The sequence below is a fragment of the Lycorma delicatula genome, chromosome 4 (assembly GCF_047948215.1).
Source record: "Lycorma delicatula isolate Av1 chromosome 4, ASM4794821v1, whole genome shotgun sequence".
Taxonomy (NCBI): Eukaryota; Metazoa; Arthropoda; class Insecta; order Hemiptera; family Fulgoridae; genus Lycorma; species Lycorma delicatula.
In genome coordinates this window covers 172,589,512-172,608,608 of record NC_134458.1, presented here as the reverse complement: position 1 = coordinate 172,608,608, position 19,097 = coordinate 172,589,512, and the positions used below count along the sequence as shown (strand labels likewise).

The 19,097-nt window shown below is 29.0% G+C and overlaps 1 protein-coding gene across 4 annotated transcripts in view; it reads right to left on the bottom strand.

Annotated features, from left to right (window-relative positions):
- LOC142324083 (diacylglycerol lipase-beta-like) overlaps window positions 1–19,097 on the bottom strand; it is a 284,175-nt gene that overhangs the window by 64,587 nt on the left and 200,491 nt on the right. For all 4 annotated transcript variants that reach the window (XR_012756212.1, XM_075364715.1, XM_075364714.1 and 1 more), the window contains exon 3: window positions 16,200–16,412. Coding sequence is in view for 3 of the 4 variants with exons in the window: in XM_075364715.1 (XP_075220830.1) it covers window positions 16,200–16,412 (213 nt within the window). In the remaining variant the exon portion in view is untranslated. The remainder of the gene's footprint in view (window positions 1–16,199; window positions 16,413–19,097) is intronic.

The window sequence follows — 19,097 nt, the reverse complement described above, 5'->3', positions numbered from 1 at the left end:
ATATAGAAAAGACCACTAGATCATTTAAGGCTAGATACTTGGAACATATTAAAAATTATAAAAAAGGTAAACTGGGTTTCCCCGATGTAGCTGATCATCTGATTAAGAATAAAAATACAATATCTGATGTTAGGACAAATTTAAAAATACTGGAAATTAAAAAATATAATTTGAGTACAAATAATAAGGGGTTAGACATTTTACAAAGATACTATATATGTAAACATAAAAATAAATTTAATATGACCTTCAGACAGAATATGAGGATGACAGTATTTTGAAAGCTGCAGTAGATCATCTGTTTTGATGGTTTTGTATAATTTTAAAATATTTCAATCAGTATCAATCAGTAAGTTCAGTTAAATGTACAACATGCATAATTGCTTTACTTAAAATTATTTTTATTTGATTTTAATTTTAATTTTTAATTTTACGAGTAATTTGATTTTATGCCTTGACGTCATATTTTTACATAAGTAAAAATTTTTACAATTTAATTTTTAATGTTAATTTTAATTAATTTTTCACATTTTTAAATACTGTTTTAATTTTTAATTTAACTGAATAAAAGTTTAAAATAAAAAATAAAAAGATTAAAGGTTTTTAATTTTATATTTTATGAAGTTTGTGATGTAATTTGAGATGAATATATAATGCAGCTGAAGATGCGAATATATTGCAAAAGCGCTCCTGCATATATAGTGGAATAAGGTAAGTCATCCTATTTTATTTATTCTGTACTTTGGTTGATCTAATAAAATAAATATATCTGTACGTAGTACAGATATATATATATATATATATATATATAGAGAGAGAGAGAGAGAGAGAGAGAGAGTTGTGTTTAAAAATTACATTTAAAAGTACTATTAGCTAAAAAATTTACTTGATAATTCTGAAATTACATATATTTTTCTATTTAATGATTACAAACTGAATATGAAACAAATGATCAGAAAAATAAAAAAATTAAAATAATTAATAATCAATAAGGAAGAAAACAATTTTAAAAAAACAGCTTAAAGAAAATTTTGTAGTGACTGATAAAATAACTGATAACAGAAGTAAGCAAAGGTCACCATTTCACTGACTTCCACTGCAGAATTATAACATTTATACCTTTCATCTAAAAGGTTCTGGATTTGAATACCAGTCAGTTGTAATTTTTTGTCATTTACTCCAAAATTTATCTAATAAAAAAATGTACGGCAAATTTAATTGGATGTCAGACAGTGGTATTAATAAAATTTTAATAAATAAATAATAAGTCATATATGCAAATAAAACTACACTTTTCCACTAATAGGATTAATTCCTAAAAAAATTGTACAAGTGTATGGCTTTATTAATTGGCATTATATAATGGGCTGGGTTTATTAATAAACAAAGCTGTATGATTTGTTTTAAATGCACAATTTAGGTCACTACACTGGCTGTTGTTAACACTGCCCACTCCAGCAAATAAAACTTAAAGAATCCTACATAGATTATTCGATATGAAATGATAAAGAGAATTATGGGCAATATATTACTTTTAAACACTTCATTTTAGGACAATGAATACTATGTAAAAGATTCTTTATATTATCAAAAGAACCATTATTTGGTTTACAGTAACTAACTGTATATTTCCAATCCTCCAAATAATACTAAAAATGGGGTAGAATTTCCAATTATATATATATATATATATATGTACAATAACTTCCCTCCATTATTAAATTAACCCTCAGTGCCTTACTAGAAGACCTACCAGTCCAGTTGTTTTAATCTTTTAAAAGCTTCTTTTATCTCTAATTCATTTTAAAGTTTATTTTAAACTTTATAAAACTGCCTAATTTAAAAATTGTATTATAAAACCAGACTGTAAAGTACTGTAATGCTTACCTAACCTTTACCTCAATTTTTTAATAATGTTTCTTTATCAACTCCATTTTTTATTTCAAATGTTTTTATTTTTTCTTATTTTACTGTTTTTCTTTCCTTTTATTTCCTTTTAGTTAAGGCTTCCCAAAGAATCTTTAGAAGCTATTTCATATTTAAATTATTTAGATATTTAGGAAAATGGAGAAGTACATCAAATTCTAATGAAACTTTATTTATGAAAAATCTATGTCTGTGACCATTACCAAAAAGCATTTTTTTATTATACATAAAAATGTTTGCTTTAAATTTTTAAATCATGAAGAAAACTCACAAGAACTTAATTTAATCTTTGTTGATTGTATATGGAATTTGGCTGAAGTTACTTTTGTTAATACGCTTATTGTTTATATGCTTCACAGGACATTCAGAAATTAATATTGAAAAATATATCATAAGACCTTCTTGAAGTGCATGGTACTGCTACATAATTCAGGGGAGAAGAAGGTGAACAAGAGAAAACAGGATAAGTTACTTTCATTTGAAACTGATTTTTTGAAGTCCATTACTTAAACAAAAACACAACTATGAAAATTCGTGTAATTTTTTGTTGTCTAGTTTGTTAGAAATAATGATGCTATTTTTAGGAGTGTGTGTGAATACAATTCATATTTATAAACACCAAACACAAATACTTTTTAAAAGCAAAAATCATAGATATGATTCACGACAAAGACTGCACGTATAATTTGACAGCATATATTTCTATCTTGAAAACTCATTCTAACTTTTTTTAAGAAGCAACAAGAGGTGACATTCAATTTTAGACAGAGATATAATAACTTTTAAATCCAAAAATAGGTTACAATAAAAAGATAAGCATTCAGTTTTATTCAAAACAAAAATATAATATATTATAATATAATAATATTATTCACACTAAATTGCCTAGGATTTGCAGATTACCTCGTTCTTTCAGCAAATAATATTCAAGAAGCCAAAACACAAATCATGAGCCTTCAAAACCTAGCACAAAAGATAGGGCTTCATATCTCTTTCGAAAAAACTGAACTAATGGCCATAGATCCTCTGGTAATAGGGCACATTACAGTAAACAATCATAAAATTAAAATAGTAAAACAATTTAAATATCTAGGGGAAATAATAACTTATAATTTAAATGAAAAAGTGACATGGCAAAACAGGACAAATAAAATGATTAAATCCCAAAAATGAACTTGGTCAACATATAACAAAAAATGCCTTTCTGCTAAAACAAAACTTAAACATTATAAAACTGTAGTTCAGCCAGAAGTCACCTACGGAAGCGAGACCCTTTTCAAAATCACTCAGAAAAACCAAATTGATAAAATTCTGAAAATAGACAGGAGAATTGTCAGAACGTGTAACAATAAAAAACACCAAAAAGAAGGCCAATGGTGGATTGTGCTAAATGAGGTGGTGTATCGAGAAATAGAGCTACTGATATAATGCGGAAAAAAAGAATCTCTTTCTTTGGTCATCTCATAAGGACACCGGAAACAAGACTGTCAAGAAATATCATTGTAAAGCTCTGGTTCCAAAAGCTAGAAGTAGGATGGATCAAAGAAATTAGAAAAGATAAGAAAGAATTGGGAATTTCCCTGACTGACCTACAGAATAAAACTGGAAAAATTACAAAGCTAAAAGACAAAAGCATTAGATTTAAACAAAAGACAGACAAACGACAAAATACAACGAAAAGGGTGTTTATGGATGAAGAAAAGAAAGCAAGATCTGAACGGATGAAGAAATACTGGGCAGCTCGGAAGAGTAAAATAACACGCTTTTCTCAGAAAAGATCCAACTAAAATTGACTTAAGTGGTCCCATGTTGGCCGTAAAAGCATAATAATAATATTATAATATAAAATATAATATTATAATATATTAGTTATAAATTAAAGAGAATCAGACAGGATTAGAAAGTTTTAAATCCAAAAATAATTTATAGCAATAGAAAAATAATCTCATAACCACAAAATCAGCTTTATTTTAGTATACTTAAATGTTGTGTTTTGTCTTTCATTCTGAAGTTTTAAATTCTTAATTCCAACATATTGTCATTTGGCAGGCAAAACCTGTGTCATTTTTTTGCTAAAATAAGGTTTTTGTTTCTTTTGATTGTTTTGGCCTTACGCTAGAGTTTACTGAGACCTACCATGTGTTAAGCAATGTTTAAAAATTAACAAAAATAATTTTCAAATCTCTAGAGTGAAAGTTTTCTTACTGTTTGTTCAGAAAAAATTCTTATGTGTCACTACACAGAAAATTAGAGGATTTCAAAAAGTTTGTAATGTGGATGTAAAATCTCCTTTGTTCACCATTATGAACATAGGTTTTTCTGAATTATTGTTAAAGTTTACATGTGGTAAAATGTCCAGTGTGTAGCCTTACATATGAGGATAATGAAAGTGAGCTAATTAAAAAACAGACTGTTCAAGATAAATATAATAGCTGAAGTGTGAGTGATGGGCAAGACAATATAGAAGACAATGATGGTCAAGTGAGTCAGTGACAAACATGTGCAGTCAGGGCTAAAATATTGAAATTGGTCATATTGTTCGATTAAATAATGAAGAAAATTGTCAATAAACCTATTGACAATGATAAAAACAAAGGAAACAAAAAAGCTAACAAATGATTGCATTACTTTCCTCGTTTTGCCCTTGACAAATGTTTATTTTAAATATGCCATAGGGTTTTTAAATATTAATGACTTAATTATTTAAAGTACAATTGCAAAAAAAGATCAAAATGGGTGGAAAAATTATTTGGGTTTTATTTCTACTTGATCAAATTATGTTTTTATCTTAAAAAATTATGCAGTATTAAATGCATAATTTGATCATACTTATTTTTTACCTCTAATTAATTGTATATTTAATGGTGTTGTTCTGATCAAGATTTTACCACGGTTTATCCAGATAATTGTAGGAATCTTTCCATTTTTATGCAAGAAGTAGCATACCTATCCATTCCTGATACAATCTATATAATACAGTATAACATACCAGTCAGAACAAATGATTTATTTTAATTAACTTACACTCTGTGCCATTTTAATTCATTTAATTTCACAATGGATTTTTATAGTCAATTTTATTTTAAATAATTTTAAAAAAAGCTGGCAAAATATTGTATGACCTTCCTCGCTTCATCATTCAAGTCGCACAATACCTTTCAATAAAATGATTTAAGGATCAAAATTTCCAAATTTCAAATAAAAAATGTTTGACTTTGAGAGCTTCCTTAAAACGTGTGGACAATTTAGAAAATTAATTTTTTTTATAAAGGTGAGATCCTTAACAAAAAATAAATAAATTAAAACATTGTTGTTAAAAAATTGTAAAAATATTGGAAAAGTATAACTTTATACAAAGTATAACTTTTATGATTGTAATGAAGAAAATTGCTTCTTATTTTCGGTTTGGGATAAATTTCAGGGACCTAAAACTACTTACATTTTAACTGCCCTTTAAGTGACAAAGAAAAACGAAAAAGAAAGTTTTTTTGAAATTAAAAATTAAAAGAGTTAGAGCCAAAAACAGAATATTATATTTTTTAGTAGTGATGGAGAATAATTTTTTTTTTAATCTTTTAAAAATTTTCATAGGTTAAGCTAAACAAATTTTCTCATTTAAATTTTTTTCTCCAATAGAGGCTTCAACAAGAATGTAAAAATGTTCACAAATTTTTTTTGTTTAAGGTTTACAATTTTGGAAGTTTGTAGACTTTTCTTGATAGCCCCTATATATGATGTATAAAATATAAAAAAAAAAAATTTAATAAAAATCAAACGGATAGATCAGAAAAAAAACAAAAAAAATTTCAATTTTAAGAGGTGGGGATTGAATTTTTGAAAAACCTTGGATTATTTACATATGCAATGTAGGTAACAAATTTACCAACGTAAAATTTTTTCTAAAGTGTCTCCAAAGAAAATCAAAACTGAATTTTTCATGATATCCCCCACTACCTGAAACAGATTTTGAAAGGAATTAACATGATCAATCTCCCATATATAGACAAATTTGTGCCAAATTTGAAAAAACTGATTTGGTCAATTCTGAAATACAAGGCCAAAAACAGTGTGATATACATATGTTTTTTTTTGGTCTAGATGAACTAGTTGGACACTAAAATGTAAAGATTTGCAAAAAACCTGGTACCCCATTTTTGACACAATCACCATTATTTCCCCTTTAATATAGCTACTCTAGCTGTATTCGCCAGGAAAGTAAAATAAAATAATAAATTTAAAATTTACAAAGATTTATTAAGTATATATTTTTATCTTTGAATACTTTACATACATTAAACATCATAAGTTTAATATAATATCATACTAGTTTACAGAAGTTGTTAATATCAGGAATTAATCTTCCCTTTTCCCTGTTATTTAGAATAACAGGGAATTATATTCATATATGATAATTATTAGTCATTTTATATGAATGTACATATTTTGTTTCTATACATTAAAAAAAAAGATTATATCTGATCAGATGATTCAAAACTTTATCTATTGTACTGTATTGGCTTTTTGATTTATTTGCAGAGAAAATTTCAAAAATTTACATTCTACTAATACGTTAATTTTGAAAATTTATTACTAACCTAATGGAGTTTTCATACACATTTTTCCATTAATAAAGGATTTCTTAATTAAATGTAACAAACTCTGGAGAAATAATGTAAATAATAAGTTAAATAAAGATTTTAGGAAAATTCTGTGATAACACATAATTTGAAGGGACATAAAAATACAGTTTTTGCAAGTTTCATACCATTAGTATATGCAGAAAGAAATTAGCAGGGTAATGAATGTGATAAAAAATTATTTTAAAGTGAATGTAACACTTAATATAAAAAAAAATAGGGTGAGATTCGAAACTGAATTTCTAAAGTACGTAACAATACTGATGAAGCAGCTTTAGCCACTCCAGCAGTCCAGTCTGTAGGTAGCTCCTACAGTCGAATGGAGGCTAGTTAAGTAACACCGCCACTTGTCAAAATTAAACAGACATTCTGGCCGTCCCATCTTAATTAAATTTCTTATACCAGAATTTCTATAAGTTGAATTCCTTATACATTTAGTTAAATCTGGTATAACATGAAAAAAAATACGTCGCTATCTTTTATAGTTAAATAAGAGTGTACAAGTTTTTCTTTTCAATCTACTTTACTAAATGCTTGTAAATCAAATCAAATTTTCAGGTTGAAGATATCTTGTAGAATATTTGAAAATTTATTGACTGTAGAATAATTTATGTGGAATACTTATTTCACTTTTTCTCACTGTAATTTGAGTGCTGATTTCAAATATGTTATTGAAAATAAACTAAATTTGTAAAACCTTTTTATAATAAACTCATTTTGATCAGCTACTGGTTACAATCAAGAACAGTTTATGTATTTTTACTTTTAAACAAAATGCATAGACACTTAATAAAGAAGAAAAAAATATATATATACGCTGTATCATGAAAAGTAGACATGTACAGTACAAACACGTCTGTATGATGACATCATACAGACATCTGTTGTTGCCTACTACAGAGCTTAAAATCGTATTCATTCTAGCTTCACTTGTGTATACTGTGAGTTGTGTTTCAGAGAGTTAGTATTTTGCTATATTTTCATCAATTCCTTATAGTACAAATAGGCGTAATGTTTAGGATCAGACTTTGTAACTTTTCTCCAAAATAACAACTTTAATAAAAGTCGAACTGAGCCTCCAAGAGTGCACCTGGATATATCCAGAATAAATAGGAGAAATTTGTCTGGTGAACTGAATCTAAAGAAACTTCACAGCTTCATATACCATGAAATCACACTTCACTATCACGTCACTAGATCACATCTAGAGTTGTAACTCGGGACATCCACAGGTCCCACCACAGGTGACCCCTTGACAGTCAACCATGAAAGGTCTTTTAAATACTTCAACAGCTGAACCAATCAACACCAGAGTTCAGAGATGGTAGCATTCAGATACGGTGGGCCACTACTTAGAAGATAACACAAGATTGAAAGCAATGGAATGCCCCAACACTACACACAAGAACAATAAAAATACAAAGTCCAAAATCAAACCACCAAAAAATCAAATCACCTACATTTCCACACACAATGTAAATTCACTGATGCAGACTGGTAAACTAAAAATAATAACTGGCCTAACGGACCTACACAAAATTCTCATCTTAGATCTGCAAGAAATAAGAAACACCAAACAGAATGCCATGGAATCTCAAGGAAGCTCTACAAAGGCATACCTGAGAAGAGTGATGAAAAATGCCCCACAGTGTGGAACAGCCTTTTTAGTCAGATTCAAAATAAAAAACTCCATACAAGAATTCAAGTCACAATCCCAAAGAATCTCAGGACTCACCCTAAAAGCATCTAACAAAATCGACATTATAATAAAAGCACATGCACCCTCCAATAATAAAAATAACTCTCCAAAAGTCCATAAAGAAATAGAAAAGTTCTGGTATCTACTCGACCTGACTAATATCCCCAGATAATAACATCTCCAAAAACCATGTTAAACAATTAATGACTTCAATGCCTACAATGGCAACTGGACCATGTCTTCATGGACAAACACCACCACAAGGAGATCTACAACGTAAAAGTCCTCAAAGGAGTAGGTAGACACAGGGTCAGATAATTATGTAGTCAAAATTAAAATTAAATTTACTCCCAAAAGAAAACAACACAACAAAACCCTAAAACTAAAAGAAAAATGGACCCTACCCAACTAATCAAGAATGAAAATTACCAAAAAGCAACCAAAAAAAATAACAATCACAGATAAACCCAAAGATCTAGTAAACAACCTTAAATAAATCACAGAAGAATTAGCCCCAATAAAACAACATAAAAAAATCTCATAAACAACATCAATGGTGGAACAGTGAATGTGACGAAGCAGTGGAGAAAAGACATCAAGCATGGCTATTTCACCAATCCCAAAATTCAGAAACATCCTTCCAAAATCTAGTAAAACAAAAAAAAGAAACCACCTGAACCCTAAGGAGAATAAAAAGACAACATCATAACGACACATTAAGGTCAATAGAAGAAGAATTCAATAAAACACAGTCGAGAGACTACTACAAAACCTTCAAAAATCAGTTCCAAAAATACAAACCCCCAACCCTACTAATAAAGAATGAAAACAGTAAACCGGCCCATAACAATAAAGACAATGCGGAAATCCTAGCCAAATATTTCAACAAACTCCTAAATTGTGAAGAATTCCTAAACTTCAACACCAACACTACCAGAAAACATCAACCCTCCCGCAATAAAAGAAGTCTACCAAGTACTAGGTGAGATGAAGAATTGCAAAACTATGGAGAGGATCAGACTTTTGTAGAGATCTGGGAACATGCTGGAGGATCAGCAAAAATTGCTCTTCAACAGCTTGTCAACATCTCGATCAAAGAACTACCACAACACTGGACAGCCCTCATCATCAATCCACTAAACAAAACAGGGGACAAAAATGACCCTAACAATTACAGGGAATCTCACTCCTACACACAACTATAAAATTCTTTCAGGAGTCATCCTGAACAGGATTGGTTCACAAGTCTAGAAAGAACTAGAAGAATACCAGGGAGGTTTCAGACCCTGGAGGAGCTGTCCAGACCAAATCATGAGTCTCAAGCTAATGATGGATTACCACAGGAAAAGCCAGAGACATGATGATAACATTTATAGATTTCAAGAAAGCATATGACAGCATCCACAGAGAATCCCTACTAAATTCTAAGACACCTCGGACTACATACCAAATTAATAAACATGATAAAACTGACCCTCACAAACACTAGTCAAAAGGTAAAATCAGAGGCAAGCTCTCGGAATTATTTGAGATCAAAACAGGACTGTGCCAAGGCGATGGCCTCTCACTGCTATTATCCAACTGTGCTATAGAAATGATAATTAGGGAATGGCTCCAAAAATGTCTTCCAAAAGCAAAAATAGGCCGAAAAATCAAAACAAACTGTCTTGGTCTCACCAGCAACTTGACAATGCTAGCAAATGACATCGATGAAGCTAAATCACAATTATTAGACCTTTGAAACATTGTAAATAAAATTGGTCTCAAAATAAAAAAGACAGAAATTATGCCTGAAAAACCAACACAATTAAAAGAAGTAAACAAAAACCGTAATAAAATCAAAATAGTAACCCAATTTAAATACTTTGAAGAAAAAATAACAAACAACCTAAATGAAAAAACCTCAACCCAAATAAGAAGAAAAAACTAGCCAAAGCTCAAAAATTAACTTAGTACACAATAAAAAAAGCCTATCAATAAACAGAAAAATAATACACAGCACAGTAATAAAACCAGAAGCCACTTATGCAGTAGCAACACTCTTTCACCTTAACAAACAATCATTACTCCAGAAAATGTAAAGAAGAATTGGAAGAACCTTATCAATAAAAAGTACCAGAAAGACAGGCAGTGGTAGATTGAACCCAACAAAGTTGTGTACGAAGAGTTAAAACCCATCACTGATATGCATAAGAGGAGACTAGGATTCTTTGGACATATCATGAAGATCCAAGATTCAAGACCTCTGAATCAGCTAGTACAGTACAATCTCGACTCGAAAAACACCAAGACAGGATGCAGATTGATCAGAGAAATAAGAGAGGATCTGAAGGAAGTTGACCTTACTCCAGAAGACACCACAGGTAAGAAAAACTCTAATTTGGACACCACATGACTTCCTTGTATGCCTATTAAATTACGTATACATATTTTTTTACTGTACTTCATTTAAACTTATTTCATTTAAAAGTGAGATACGATCCTCCAGTTCTTTAATAAAGTGGACAGTTACACAATTGCTAAAATATTAGTTATTAACATCAAATATTTATACAATTATTAATTCAACAATCTTACCTGAAATATAAGGATAAAGTAAAAGTCCCTTTATTATTCTTTAAATAAATGTATCTCTTATATCTATCTAATATTATGTTTTTTAAATTATTATGATGTAAGCATCAACAAAATGAAAACAAAGACACATAATCAGATGTTTCACCAAATCTTATATGGACACTACATGACTTCCTTATACGCCTATTAAATTACATATACACATTTTTTTTTTTTTTTAAATGAAAAGTACATATAATTTTATTTTATTAACTTCTGATATTTTTTTATTGTTATTATTGAATTATTATTTACTGTAAAAGTTTTTTTTTTACAATTGGAGGTTAATAATTATTAACAAATCAATATAATTACATTAAAAGAAAAATGTTAATAAAAAAAAAAGGAGATGAAGTCTGATTCGAATCGATGTGCCCTTGTAAGATCAAAATATTTAATTAATTAAAATTTGATTTGGCTATAACTCTGGAACCAATGAAAGTACCACTTATGATATATCATTGAAAAGCTCTCAATGAGGGCTTATTACTGCAGTTAAGAAAAAGTCACAAATCCAAAATTTTGGATTTTGGGCTTTTTTGGACACTTGGTTCAGTCGATTGCAATCAAAAGGAGAGGTGCACAACTAGACGTTACAACAGTCCTAAATCCAAAACTTCAACATCCTATGGTTAATTGTTTTTGAGTTATGCGAGATACATACATACATACATAGACATCACACTGAAACTAGTCAAAATGAATATTTCTGTTCAAATCTGAAGACTCAAAATTTTTGCGATCACATTTCTACTTCCTTTACTTCATACAAGGAAGTAGAAATTAAACAAAAAAAATCAAGAACAAAAGCACTTACTTCACACTCATAAGAAAAAACTTCACAACACGAACAATTTCAACACCAGAAAGGACACAAAGATTGGAATGTATGAAAAAGTACTGGGTGGACCGCAAGGCCAACAGTTCCATCAAAGAGACTTGGATAATGGACTGACTAAAGTGATCCTATCTGGTCATAAAAGATTATAATAATATAAAAGTGGTTTTAATTTGCTACAACATGGCTTCTGCAAAAGTTTGTGGATGTTCAAATCATCCAGACAATTTTTCTTATGTCTGTGGTAAATAGAGACTATTTCTGAAATGATAAAAACAGCTTATAAATTTTATTTTGACTGGGCACTCAGGGATTAAGATAATATCTGGGCAACTCATATTATTTCCATATCATGCTCAGTAAATCTAACTGAATGAATGAAGGGGAAACAAGCCATGCCATTTGCTATACCAATGATTTGGGGTGAACCTAAGGACCACTTAACCGAATTCTTCTTTTGTATGACAAATATATTTGGATTTTCATTCAAAAATAGAAAGTTCATAAAATATGCAGGTGTATCCTCAGCTCAAAAGCCTCACACGAAGAGTTGTTACCTGTGCCTGTAACACCATCTAATCCTACATTGCTAGAAGAACAATCTGAAAATGAAGTAGATTATGTAAAAAATATTGAAGAATTTCTTCCTATGTCTGATGAGAAATCTCCTCATTTAATTCAACAACATGAACTTAATGATTTAGTTGCAGATTAAACATATCAAAGCAGCAAGCTGAACATCTGGGGTCTAGACTGCAACAGTGAAAGCTTTAAGCGGAATAAAAAAGTTATTACATTTAGAACATGAAATAAAACTCTTTCAACTTATTTTACTATGAAAAATTCATTAAGCATTTGTACTAATGTCGATGGCCTGATGAAGGAACTTGGAATTTAGCATATTCCTGAAGAATGACATCTTTTTATTGGCTTCTAAAGTTAGCATGAAAGCAGTTTTAATGCATAACAGTAATAAACAGCCATCCATTCCATTATTTCATGCGGCTGATATGAAAGAAACATATGAAACTATGGCATCAATATTAAAAGTAATAAAATACAAGCAGCATATGTGGAAAATCTGCAGTGATCTGAAAGTTATTGCGTTGCCTCTCGGTTTACAAGGCGGGTTTACAAAATATTGTTGTTTTCTTTGTCTTTGGGATAGTCGTAATACAAAATGTCATTACCAAGTAAAGAACTGGTCATTGCAGCAGAACTTTGTGGCTGGTGAAAAAAATGTAAAGCATTTATCATTAATTGAGAGTGGTAAAATCAAACTGCCGCTACCTCACATAAAACTCAAAGTCAGGAAAAATTTTGTAAAGGCACAAGACAAAGATGGTCCACGATTTAATCATTTAAAAATAAGTTTTCCTAAATTGAGTGATGGTAAGCTCAAGGAGGGTATATATTATCGGTCTGCAAATCAAGAAACTGCTTAAGGACTCAACTTTTGACAATAAATTTTGCGAATGTGAACTAGCTGCATGGAAGCTTCAAAGGCATCATTGGAATTTTTTAAGCAACAGAAAAGTTGAAAACTATATTTTTTTTGTTATTAACCTGTTAGAAAAACTACAAATGTTTAGGATGTAGGACGTCATTAAAAATTCATTTCCTACACATGCCTTGACCTTTTTCCTGAAAATTTGGGCTCAGTGAGCAATGAGCAAGGAGAACATTTCCATCAGGATATTCTGAACATGGAACATCGGAACCAAGGAAAATGGGCTCCTGGAAAGATGGACAAGTATTTTTGGTTTTTGTTTAGTGAAACTGATTAAACATTCATACAAGCAAAAAAGGTTTGTCAAAATATTTTAAAAAATGACAGGTAAGACAATTCCAATGATTTAAACTTTTAAAAACTGTTATTTTAAAGATATTTTCAATGATTCAGACCTTCAGAAACTGTTTTTAAAATTATATTAATATATTTCAATTAATCTGTGTTTGAATAAATACAAATTTAGTTGATTTAAACAAATTTTAAATGAATGCACATAATTTTTTTTAAATATTGATTTCAGTGATTATGCATTTATTGGTAAATAAATTGTATGTCTAAATCATATGTAAAAAAACATGATGTTATTACACAAATTCTGATAAAAGTTTGGAACTCCCCAAAATTAGTTAAAATCACCACATATGATTCCAGAAACACAATTTTTTTTTTTTATTGACTAGTGATAAAAATCAATGAAAATTATTTTAGACATAAGTGAACATCATTGTTTATTAATAATACCAAAAGTTTTTCCATTTAATACACTTTAAATAAGAATTTACTTAAACAATTATTTGTTACAGATAAAAAGGGATAACCTGGCATTATTTTCTTTGCAAGACAAAACATCAAACAAAAAATTTCTTCCCACTGTAGTAGTAATAAGTAGCATGCGTATATTTTTTAAATTGTACTCATAATTTGTAAAGGTAACAAAATGGTTCCATTTTCTGACTTTTAAAACACTGTATAACATTTTTAATACCAGCAATTTTTTTTTTAGATTAGTGAGAAAGTAGAATTTTTGTTATATAATTTAATATACCATATAGGAATCAGTTTTACTTTTTAACGATAATTATAACACTTCTTCTAAAGGAAAATTTTTGATACCAAGAAAATAGTCACTGAGGTGGGAGCCCACCTCCCCACCACAACAAGCGACAGTTACCATTACGATTCAACGATGTTTATCATTCTTACACTTTTAAAGTTAAACTACTTTTTACATAAATACACTTTATTATTTTATATGTTTTTAAGTTCTTAAAAATTATAAATTAAATAATTAAGTTATTTAATTATTTTTTAAATTTATATTATTATTTTAGTTTATTAAATATACTAAGTTTAAAGTTTAAAAGTTTATTTATTATACTAATTCTTTACTGCAATAATTCAGCCAGGTTTGTGCAATAATATTCATCAAGTCTAAAAAAAAATCATATTATCCAATATTCATTAAAATAATTAATACGGATACCATAATATCCAATGAGGTCCATGAGTCCAATGAGGTAAAAAGCAGATGAAGCTGGATTAAATACAGCCAAATTTCAACTTTTTTAATCAAAGATTTTTGAAATATGAAACAAAAGCCTTTTAAAAATAATGTTGAATATCCCCATCTCTAAATCCAATCGACTTAAAACTTTGAAATTTTAAATAACTTTATTTTCATCACACTAAATTTCGATTTTCTATGATCACGACACAAAAATTCAAAATGGCAAAAACTGTTCCTCCCACTTTGTGCAAGATTTAATGCCATCAATATACAGAAATCTTTTGAGCCATTTTCAAAGAATTTGTATCGAACCAGTCTGGAGATATTAATAAAAAATGATGGGTTAACACACATATGTACTTAAATACATGTATATGTACATCTGTAAATTTCTATAATGTTTTTTGGACTAAGATGGTTTTGAAATGCTGACATCTGCAAAAAGCTGAATAACCAAAATTTTGGGCAAACCATTATATCCTGCTGCAGCAGCATTGTATTAAGGGAAACTGCAAACAGGAAGTGAGCAGTGAGCTATAGCTGGGAAAATAAAAATACTGGTCATTACTATCTAGCACTTTTATCATTTTTAATGTATACTGCTGCGTTAATTTTATAAATAGGAAAATATACAAAAAATTTTCGTTTTCTTAATAATAAATGAAAACTAAAACTACCAGATAATATAATTTATGAAACTTTCCTGGTGTATTTAATGCTCCAATAAGTCAAATCCACTCCAGCACTCTTGTCCACTTTTAATAAAAATTTAACAGAATAAATTTCTCTAGTAGCAATGAGTCGCTATACAAAATTTTGTCACTATACTTTCACACCTATTCCAGAAAGATTAAGCAAAATAGACTGCTCTATACACAAAATAGTATTTACAGAACTTCTATTTTTTTTTTTTTTTTTTTTTTTTAGATTTCTGGACAAAGATAGGACCTCAAAATATTGGAAATTAAAAAAAAAAACATCATTCTGAACAATTAATTTCTCTGAAAAAGAAATTTACACAATTTAGTCATAGATATGAATCAGTGTTATGTGCCAATATATATATATATATATATAATTACAATCTGTATAAAAAATTTTGATTATTTGGTAATCTCTTTCATTTCCTTCCGTAAAATTAATGTAAAACTTGGCAAAGAAGGAAATCACAAACATCTTTTTACACAATGAAAAGCTATCTTCATTAAAATTAATCATACACTAATTTTTCCAGACTATTCACACTAACAGCAAATGTTCTTAATTACTTATACAAAAATTTCATGCATTAATCATTAACGACCAAACCAAACAATAAGTACTAAAGTACTTATTATTATTAAAGTACTTATAAATAATATTATTACTTAAATAATAAAATTTAAATAATAATAAATTTATTTTTTTGATATAAAAAATAAATAATAGTACTTTGCTTTCACAAAAATAATAATTATACTTACTTGATCGCCAATATTGTTGGTACATGTCTTCTAGCGTGTACATCTACAATGGAACCCCGTGCGCTTTGACTGACGAGCAAGATTAATACTACGTTGACCACTGACAGTAATATTATCATGCCAATTAAATAAACCCTCACAAAATCACCACCAAAAGTGCATGTATAAGTGTAATTATAATAACGAGATGTCACTACACCCATTAGGGCTAACCTGAAATGGAAACATTGAAATAAAAATTTTTAAATTCAAAAACATGTAACAGTTAAAAAATAAATAATTAAACAAAAGATAATAAACAGACAAAAAAATGCCCTAATGAAAATAAATTACAAAAAAAAATTAAGATGAAAACTTTTTTTAAATAAAAAACATCAGAGACAGTAAAGATCTTAGTTTTCCAACTCCTCTACCTGATAACAGAAATTAAAAATATGCTCTAATAAGCATAAACTCCCTAATATGTTTGTATAGTACATAAAACAATCTGATTGATTTTTTAAGAATTACATTGTTTTTTTAAGAGTTAGTTGCTTTAAGTAAGCATTCATTGCCCTCCAGTGTATGATGAAAATAACAAAAACTGGCAATTAACTGCATAGTTTGAACGGTGTAGCCAGTAAAGTTATGCCTAACTTGCCAACACTAATGAATTGGACGTAATTTTCTAAGAAGCAGATGAAAAGTTTTGGCTAATCTTTTTTTCAAGACACATTACAAATTAAGCACTATCAAAAAATTAAGATTTTTACATTTTAAATTCAATGGGTAACTTGTGAGATAAATTTAAATTTAAAGTAAATTTTTTTAAAAATTTAAGAAAAATTTGTTACCATAGACCACTGGAGTGGGATGAGCAAAAACGTTTTAGTGGTTTGAAGGTTATTGATGTAGAAAATATAGATATAAAAGACTTTCATTAACTTATTTTTTGATGCAAGATATGGCTAAAAAAAAAAAATATATATATATATATAGTCATTTTTTGAATAGGGGGTGTGAATATTAAATGAAAATTTTTGGTAATTTGTGATTTTGATAAAAAAAACCTTTTTACTAAAGTGATCCAGTAAAGATTTGAAATTTTATTTAGACCAAAACTCCCCACCCTTTTTTCTAATTTTTTTCAAAAATTTAATGCATTCTCCCCCCCCCCCCTCACTGAAGGTGTTACCTGTCTACCAAGTTTGAAGAAAATTGGTCAAGGGGGTTCAGAGTAATAAAACAAATACAAGCCAAATTACGTACATAAAAACAAACATTAGTATGACAAAATCAGATTTTTTGGACTAGGAAGCAAGGAAATAAACATTTTTTCTACAGATTATTTACAATTTATCTAAATCTTTTTTTTTACTAAATTTTCTTTTGTCTCTAAGGCACAAAACTTAAAAAAGACCAATTTTTTAGATTTTATTTTTACTGATCTATATATTTTCCCATTACAGCTATAGTAGCCCTTTAGTTGCTATAGCAGCATATACCACTATGGCAGGGAAAATAAAAATAAATGTTGAGGAAGGACTTTCTGTCAGTTTAGAGATAATAATGCAGAAATAGATTTTTTAAGGATACACAAGCATCAGATAACCACTTTGTATACTAGCTCGGGTTAAAAACATCAGGTTGTTCACAAATCAAAGTCTGCTCATACCCTTTTTTCTGTTTATCCTCCGGAACCACCGAAGTACTTCAGAGGATGAATGAGGATGATATGTGTGAATGTAAATGAAGTGTAGTCTTGTACAATCTCAGGTTGACCATTCCTGAGATGTGTGGTTAATTGAAACCCAACCACCAAGGAACACCAGTATCAATAATCTAGTATTCAAATCCGTATAAAAATAACTGCCTTTACTAGGATTTGAACCTTAAAACTTTGACTTTGAAATCAGCTGATTTGCGATGATGGGTTAATCACTAGACCAGCCCGGTGGGCTAAGTCTACTATACTGACCCTGTAGGGGAAGACACTCTCTGCCACCCCCTCTGTTCCGAGCCCTTATGGGCTTTACCAGTGTCATCTTCAAAACATCGACTTTTGATTTATTCCAATCTGCCTCAGCCAGGATGTCACCGATGCGAATGCTACAAGTGACATTTCCATTGGTGTACAACTAGTTAATGAACTTAAAACAGAACATATCTCAGTCTTAAGCAAGACTGAAAATACCTAACTAACAAAGGAATTGAACTACCTACCCGTAGAAGGTAAAAGTAAGTTCAACACACAACTTGAAACATAAAAATATTACAACACAATAATATTGAAACAAAACAAAACAATGAACAAAAATAACAACAAAAACATAATTTATAAAACAAATCATCAACAAAAATAGAGTAAAAGAGAAATCCAAGCAGAGCTGTAGATCGCCTCAGCAATACTTTCTTTTGCTAAGTACACTACAAAACTCTCCACTAATGCCCAATTTTACTGTTCATTGCCCATTCCCACTAAAGCCTGTTCATACTGTTCAGCTTTATTAATCTGAATAATAAATTTTGCTTTTCTTTACAGTAGTAGTCTACGCTATTACTCAATACGTTTAATTATTTAGCCACTTTAAAATATAAGTAACAGAAATCATAAAATTAACATTAATTAGATAAAACAATATTTTATTCTTGTTATTAAATAATAACATATTACATAGATCTAGTTAGGAAAGGAGCTATCACAGCATTTACTCGGAAGGATCAAGGGAAACCTTAGTCAGAGCAATAAGACAAAATACACAATTAATTATTAAATAAAAAACAGATGAACAAATGAAAACAAATAAACATAAAATAATGTAAAGCTAAAAAAAAAAAAAAACTTGACAAAAATCTAAGTATCTTACTTTATGTAAGTATACATGATAGTAAATATTAAAAAAAAATCATACAAGATAA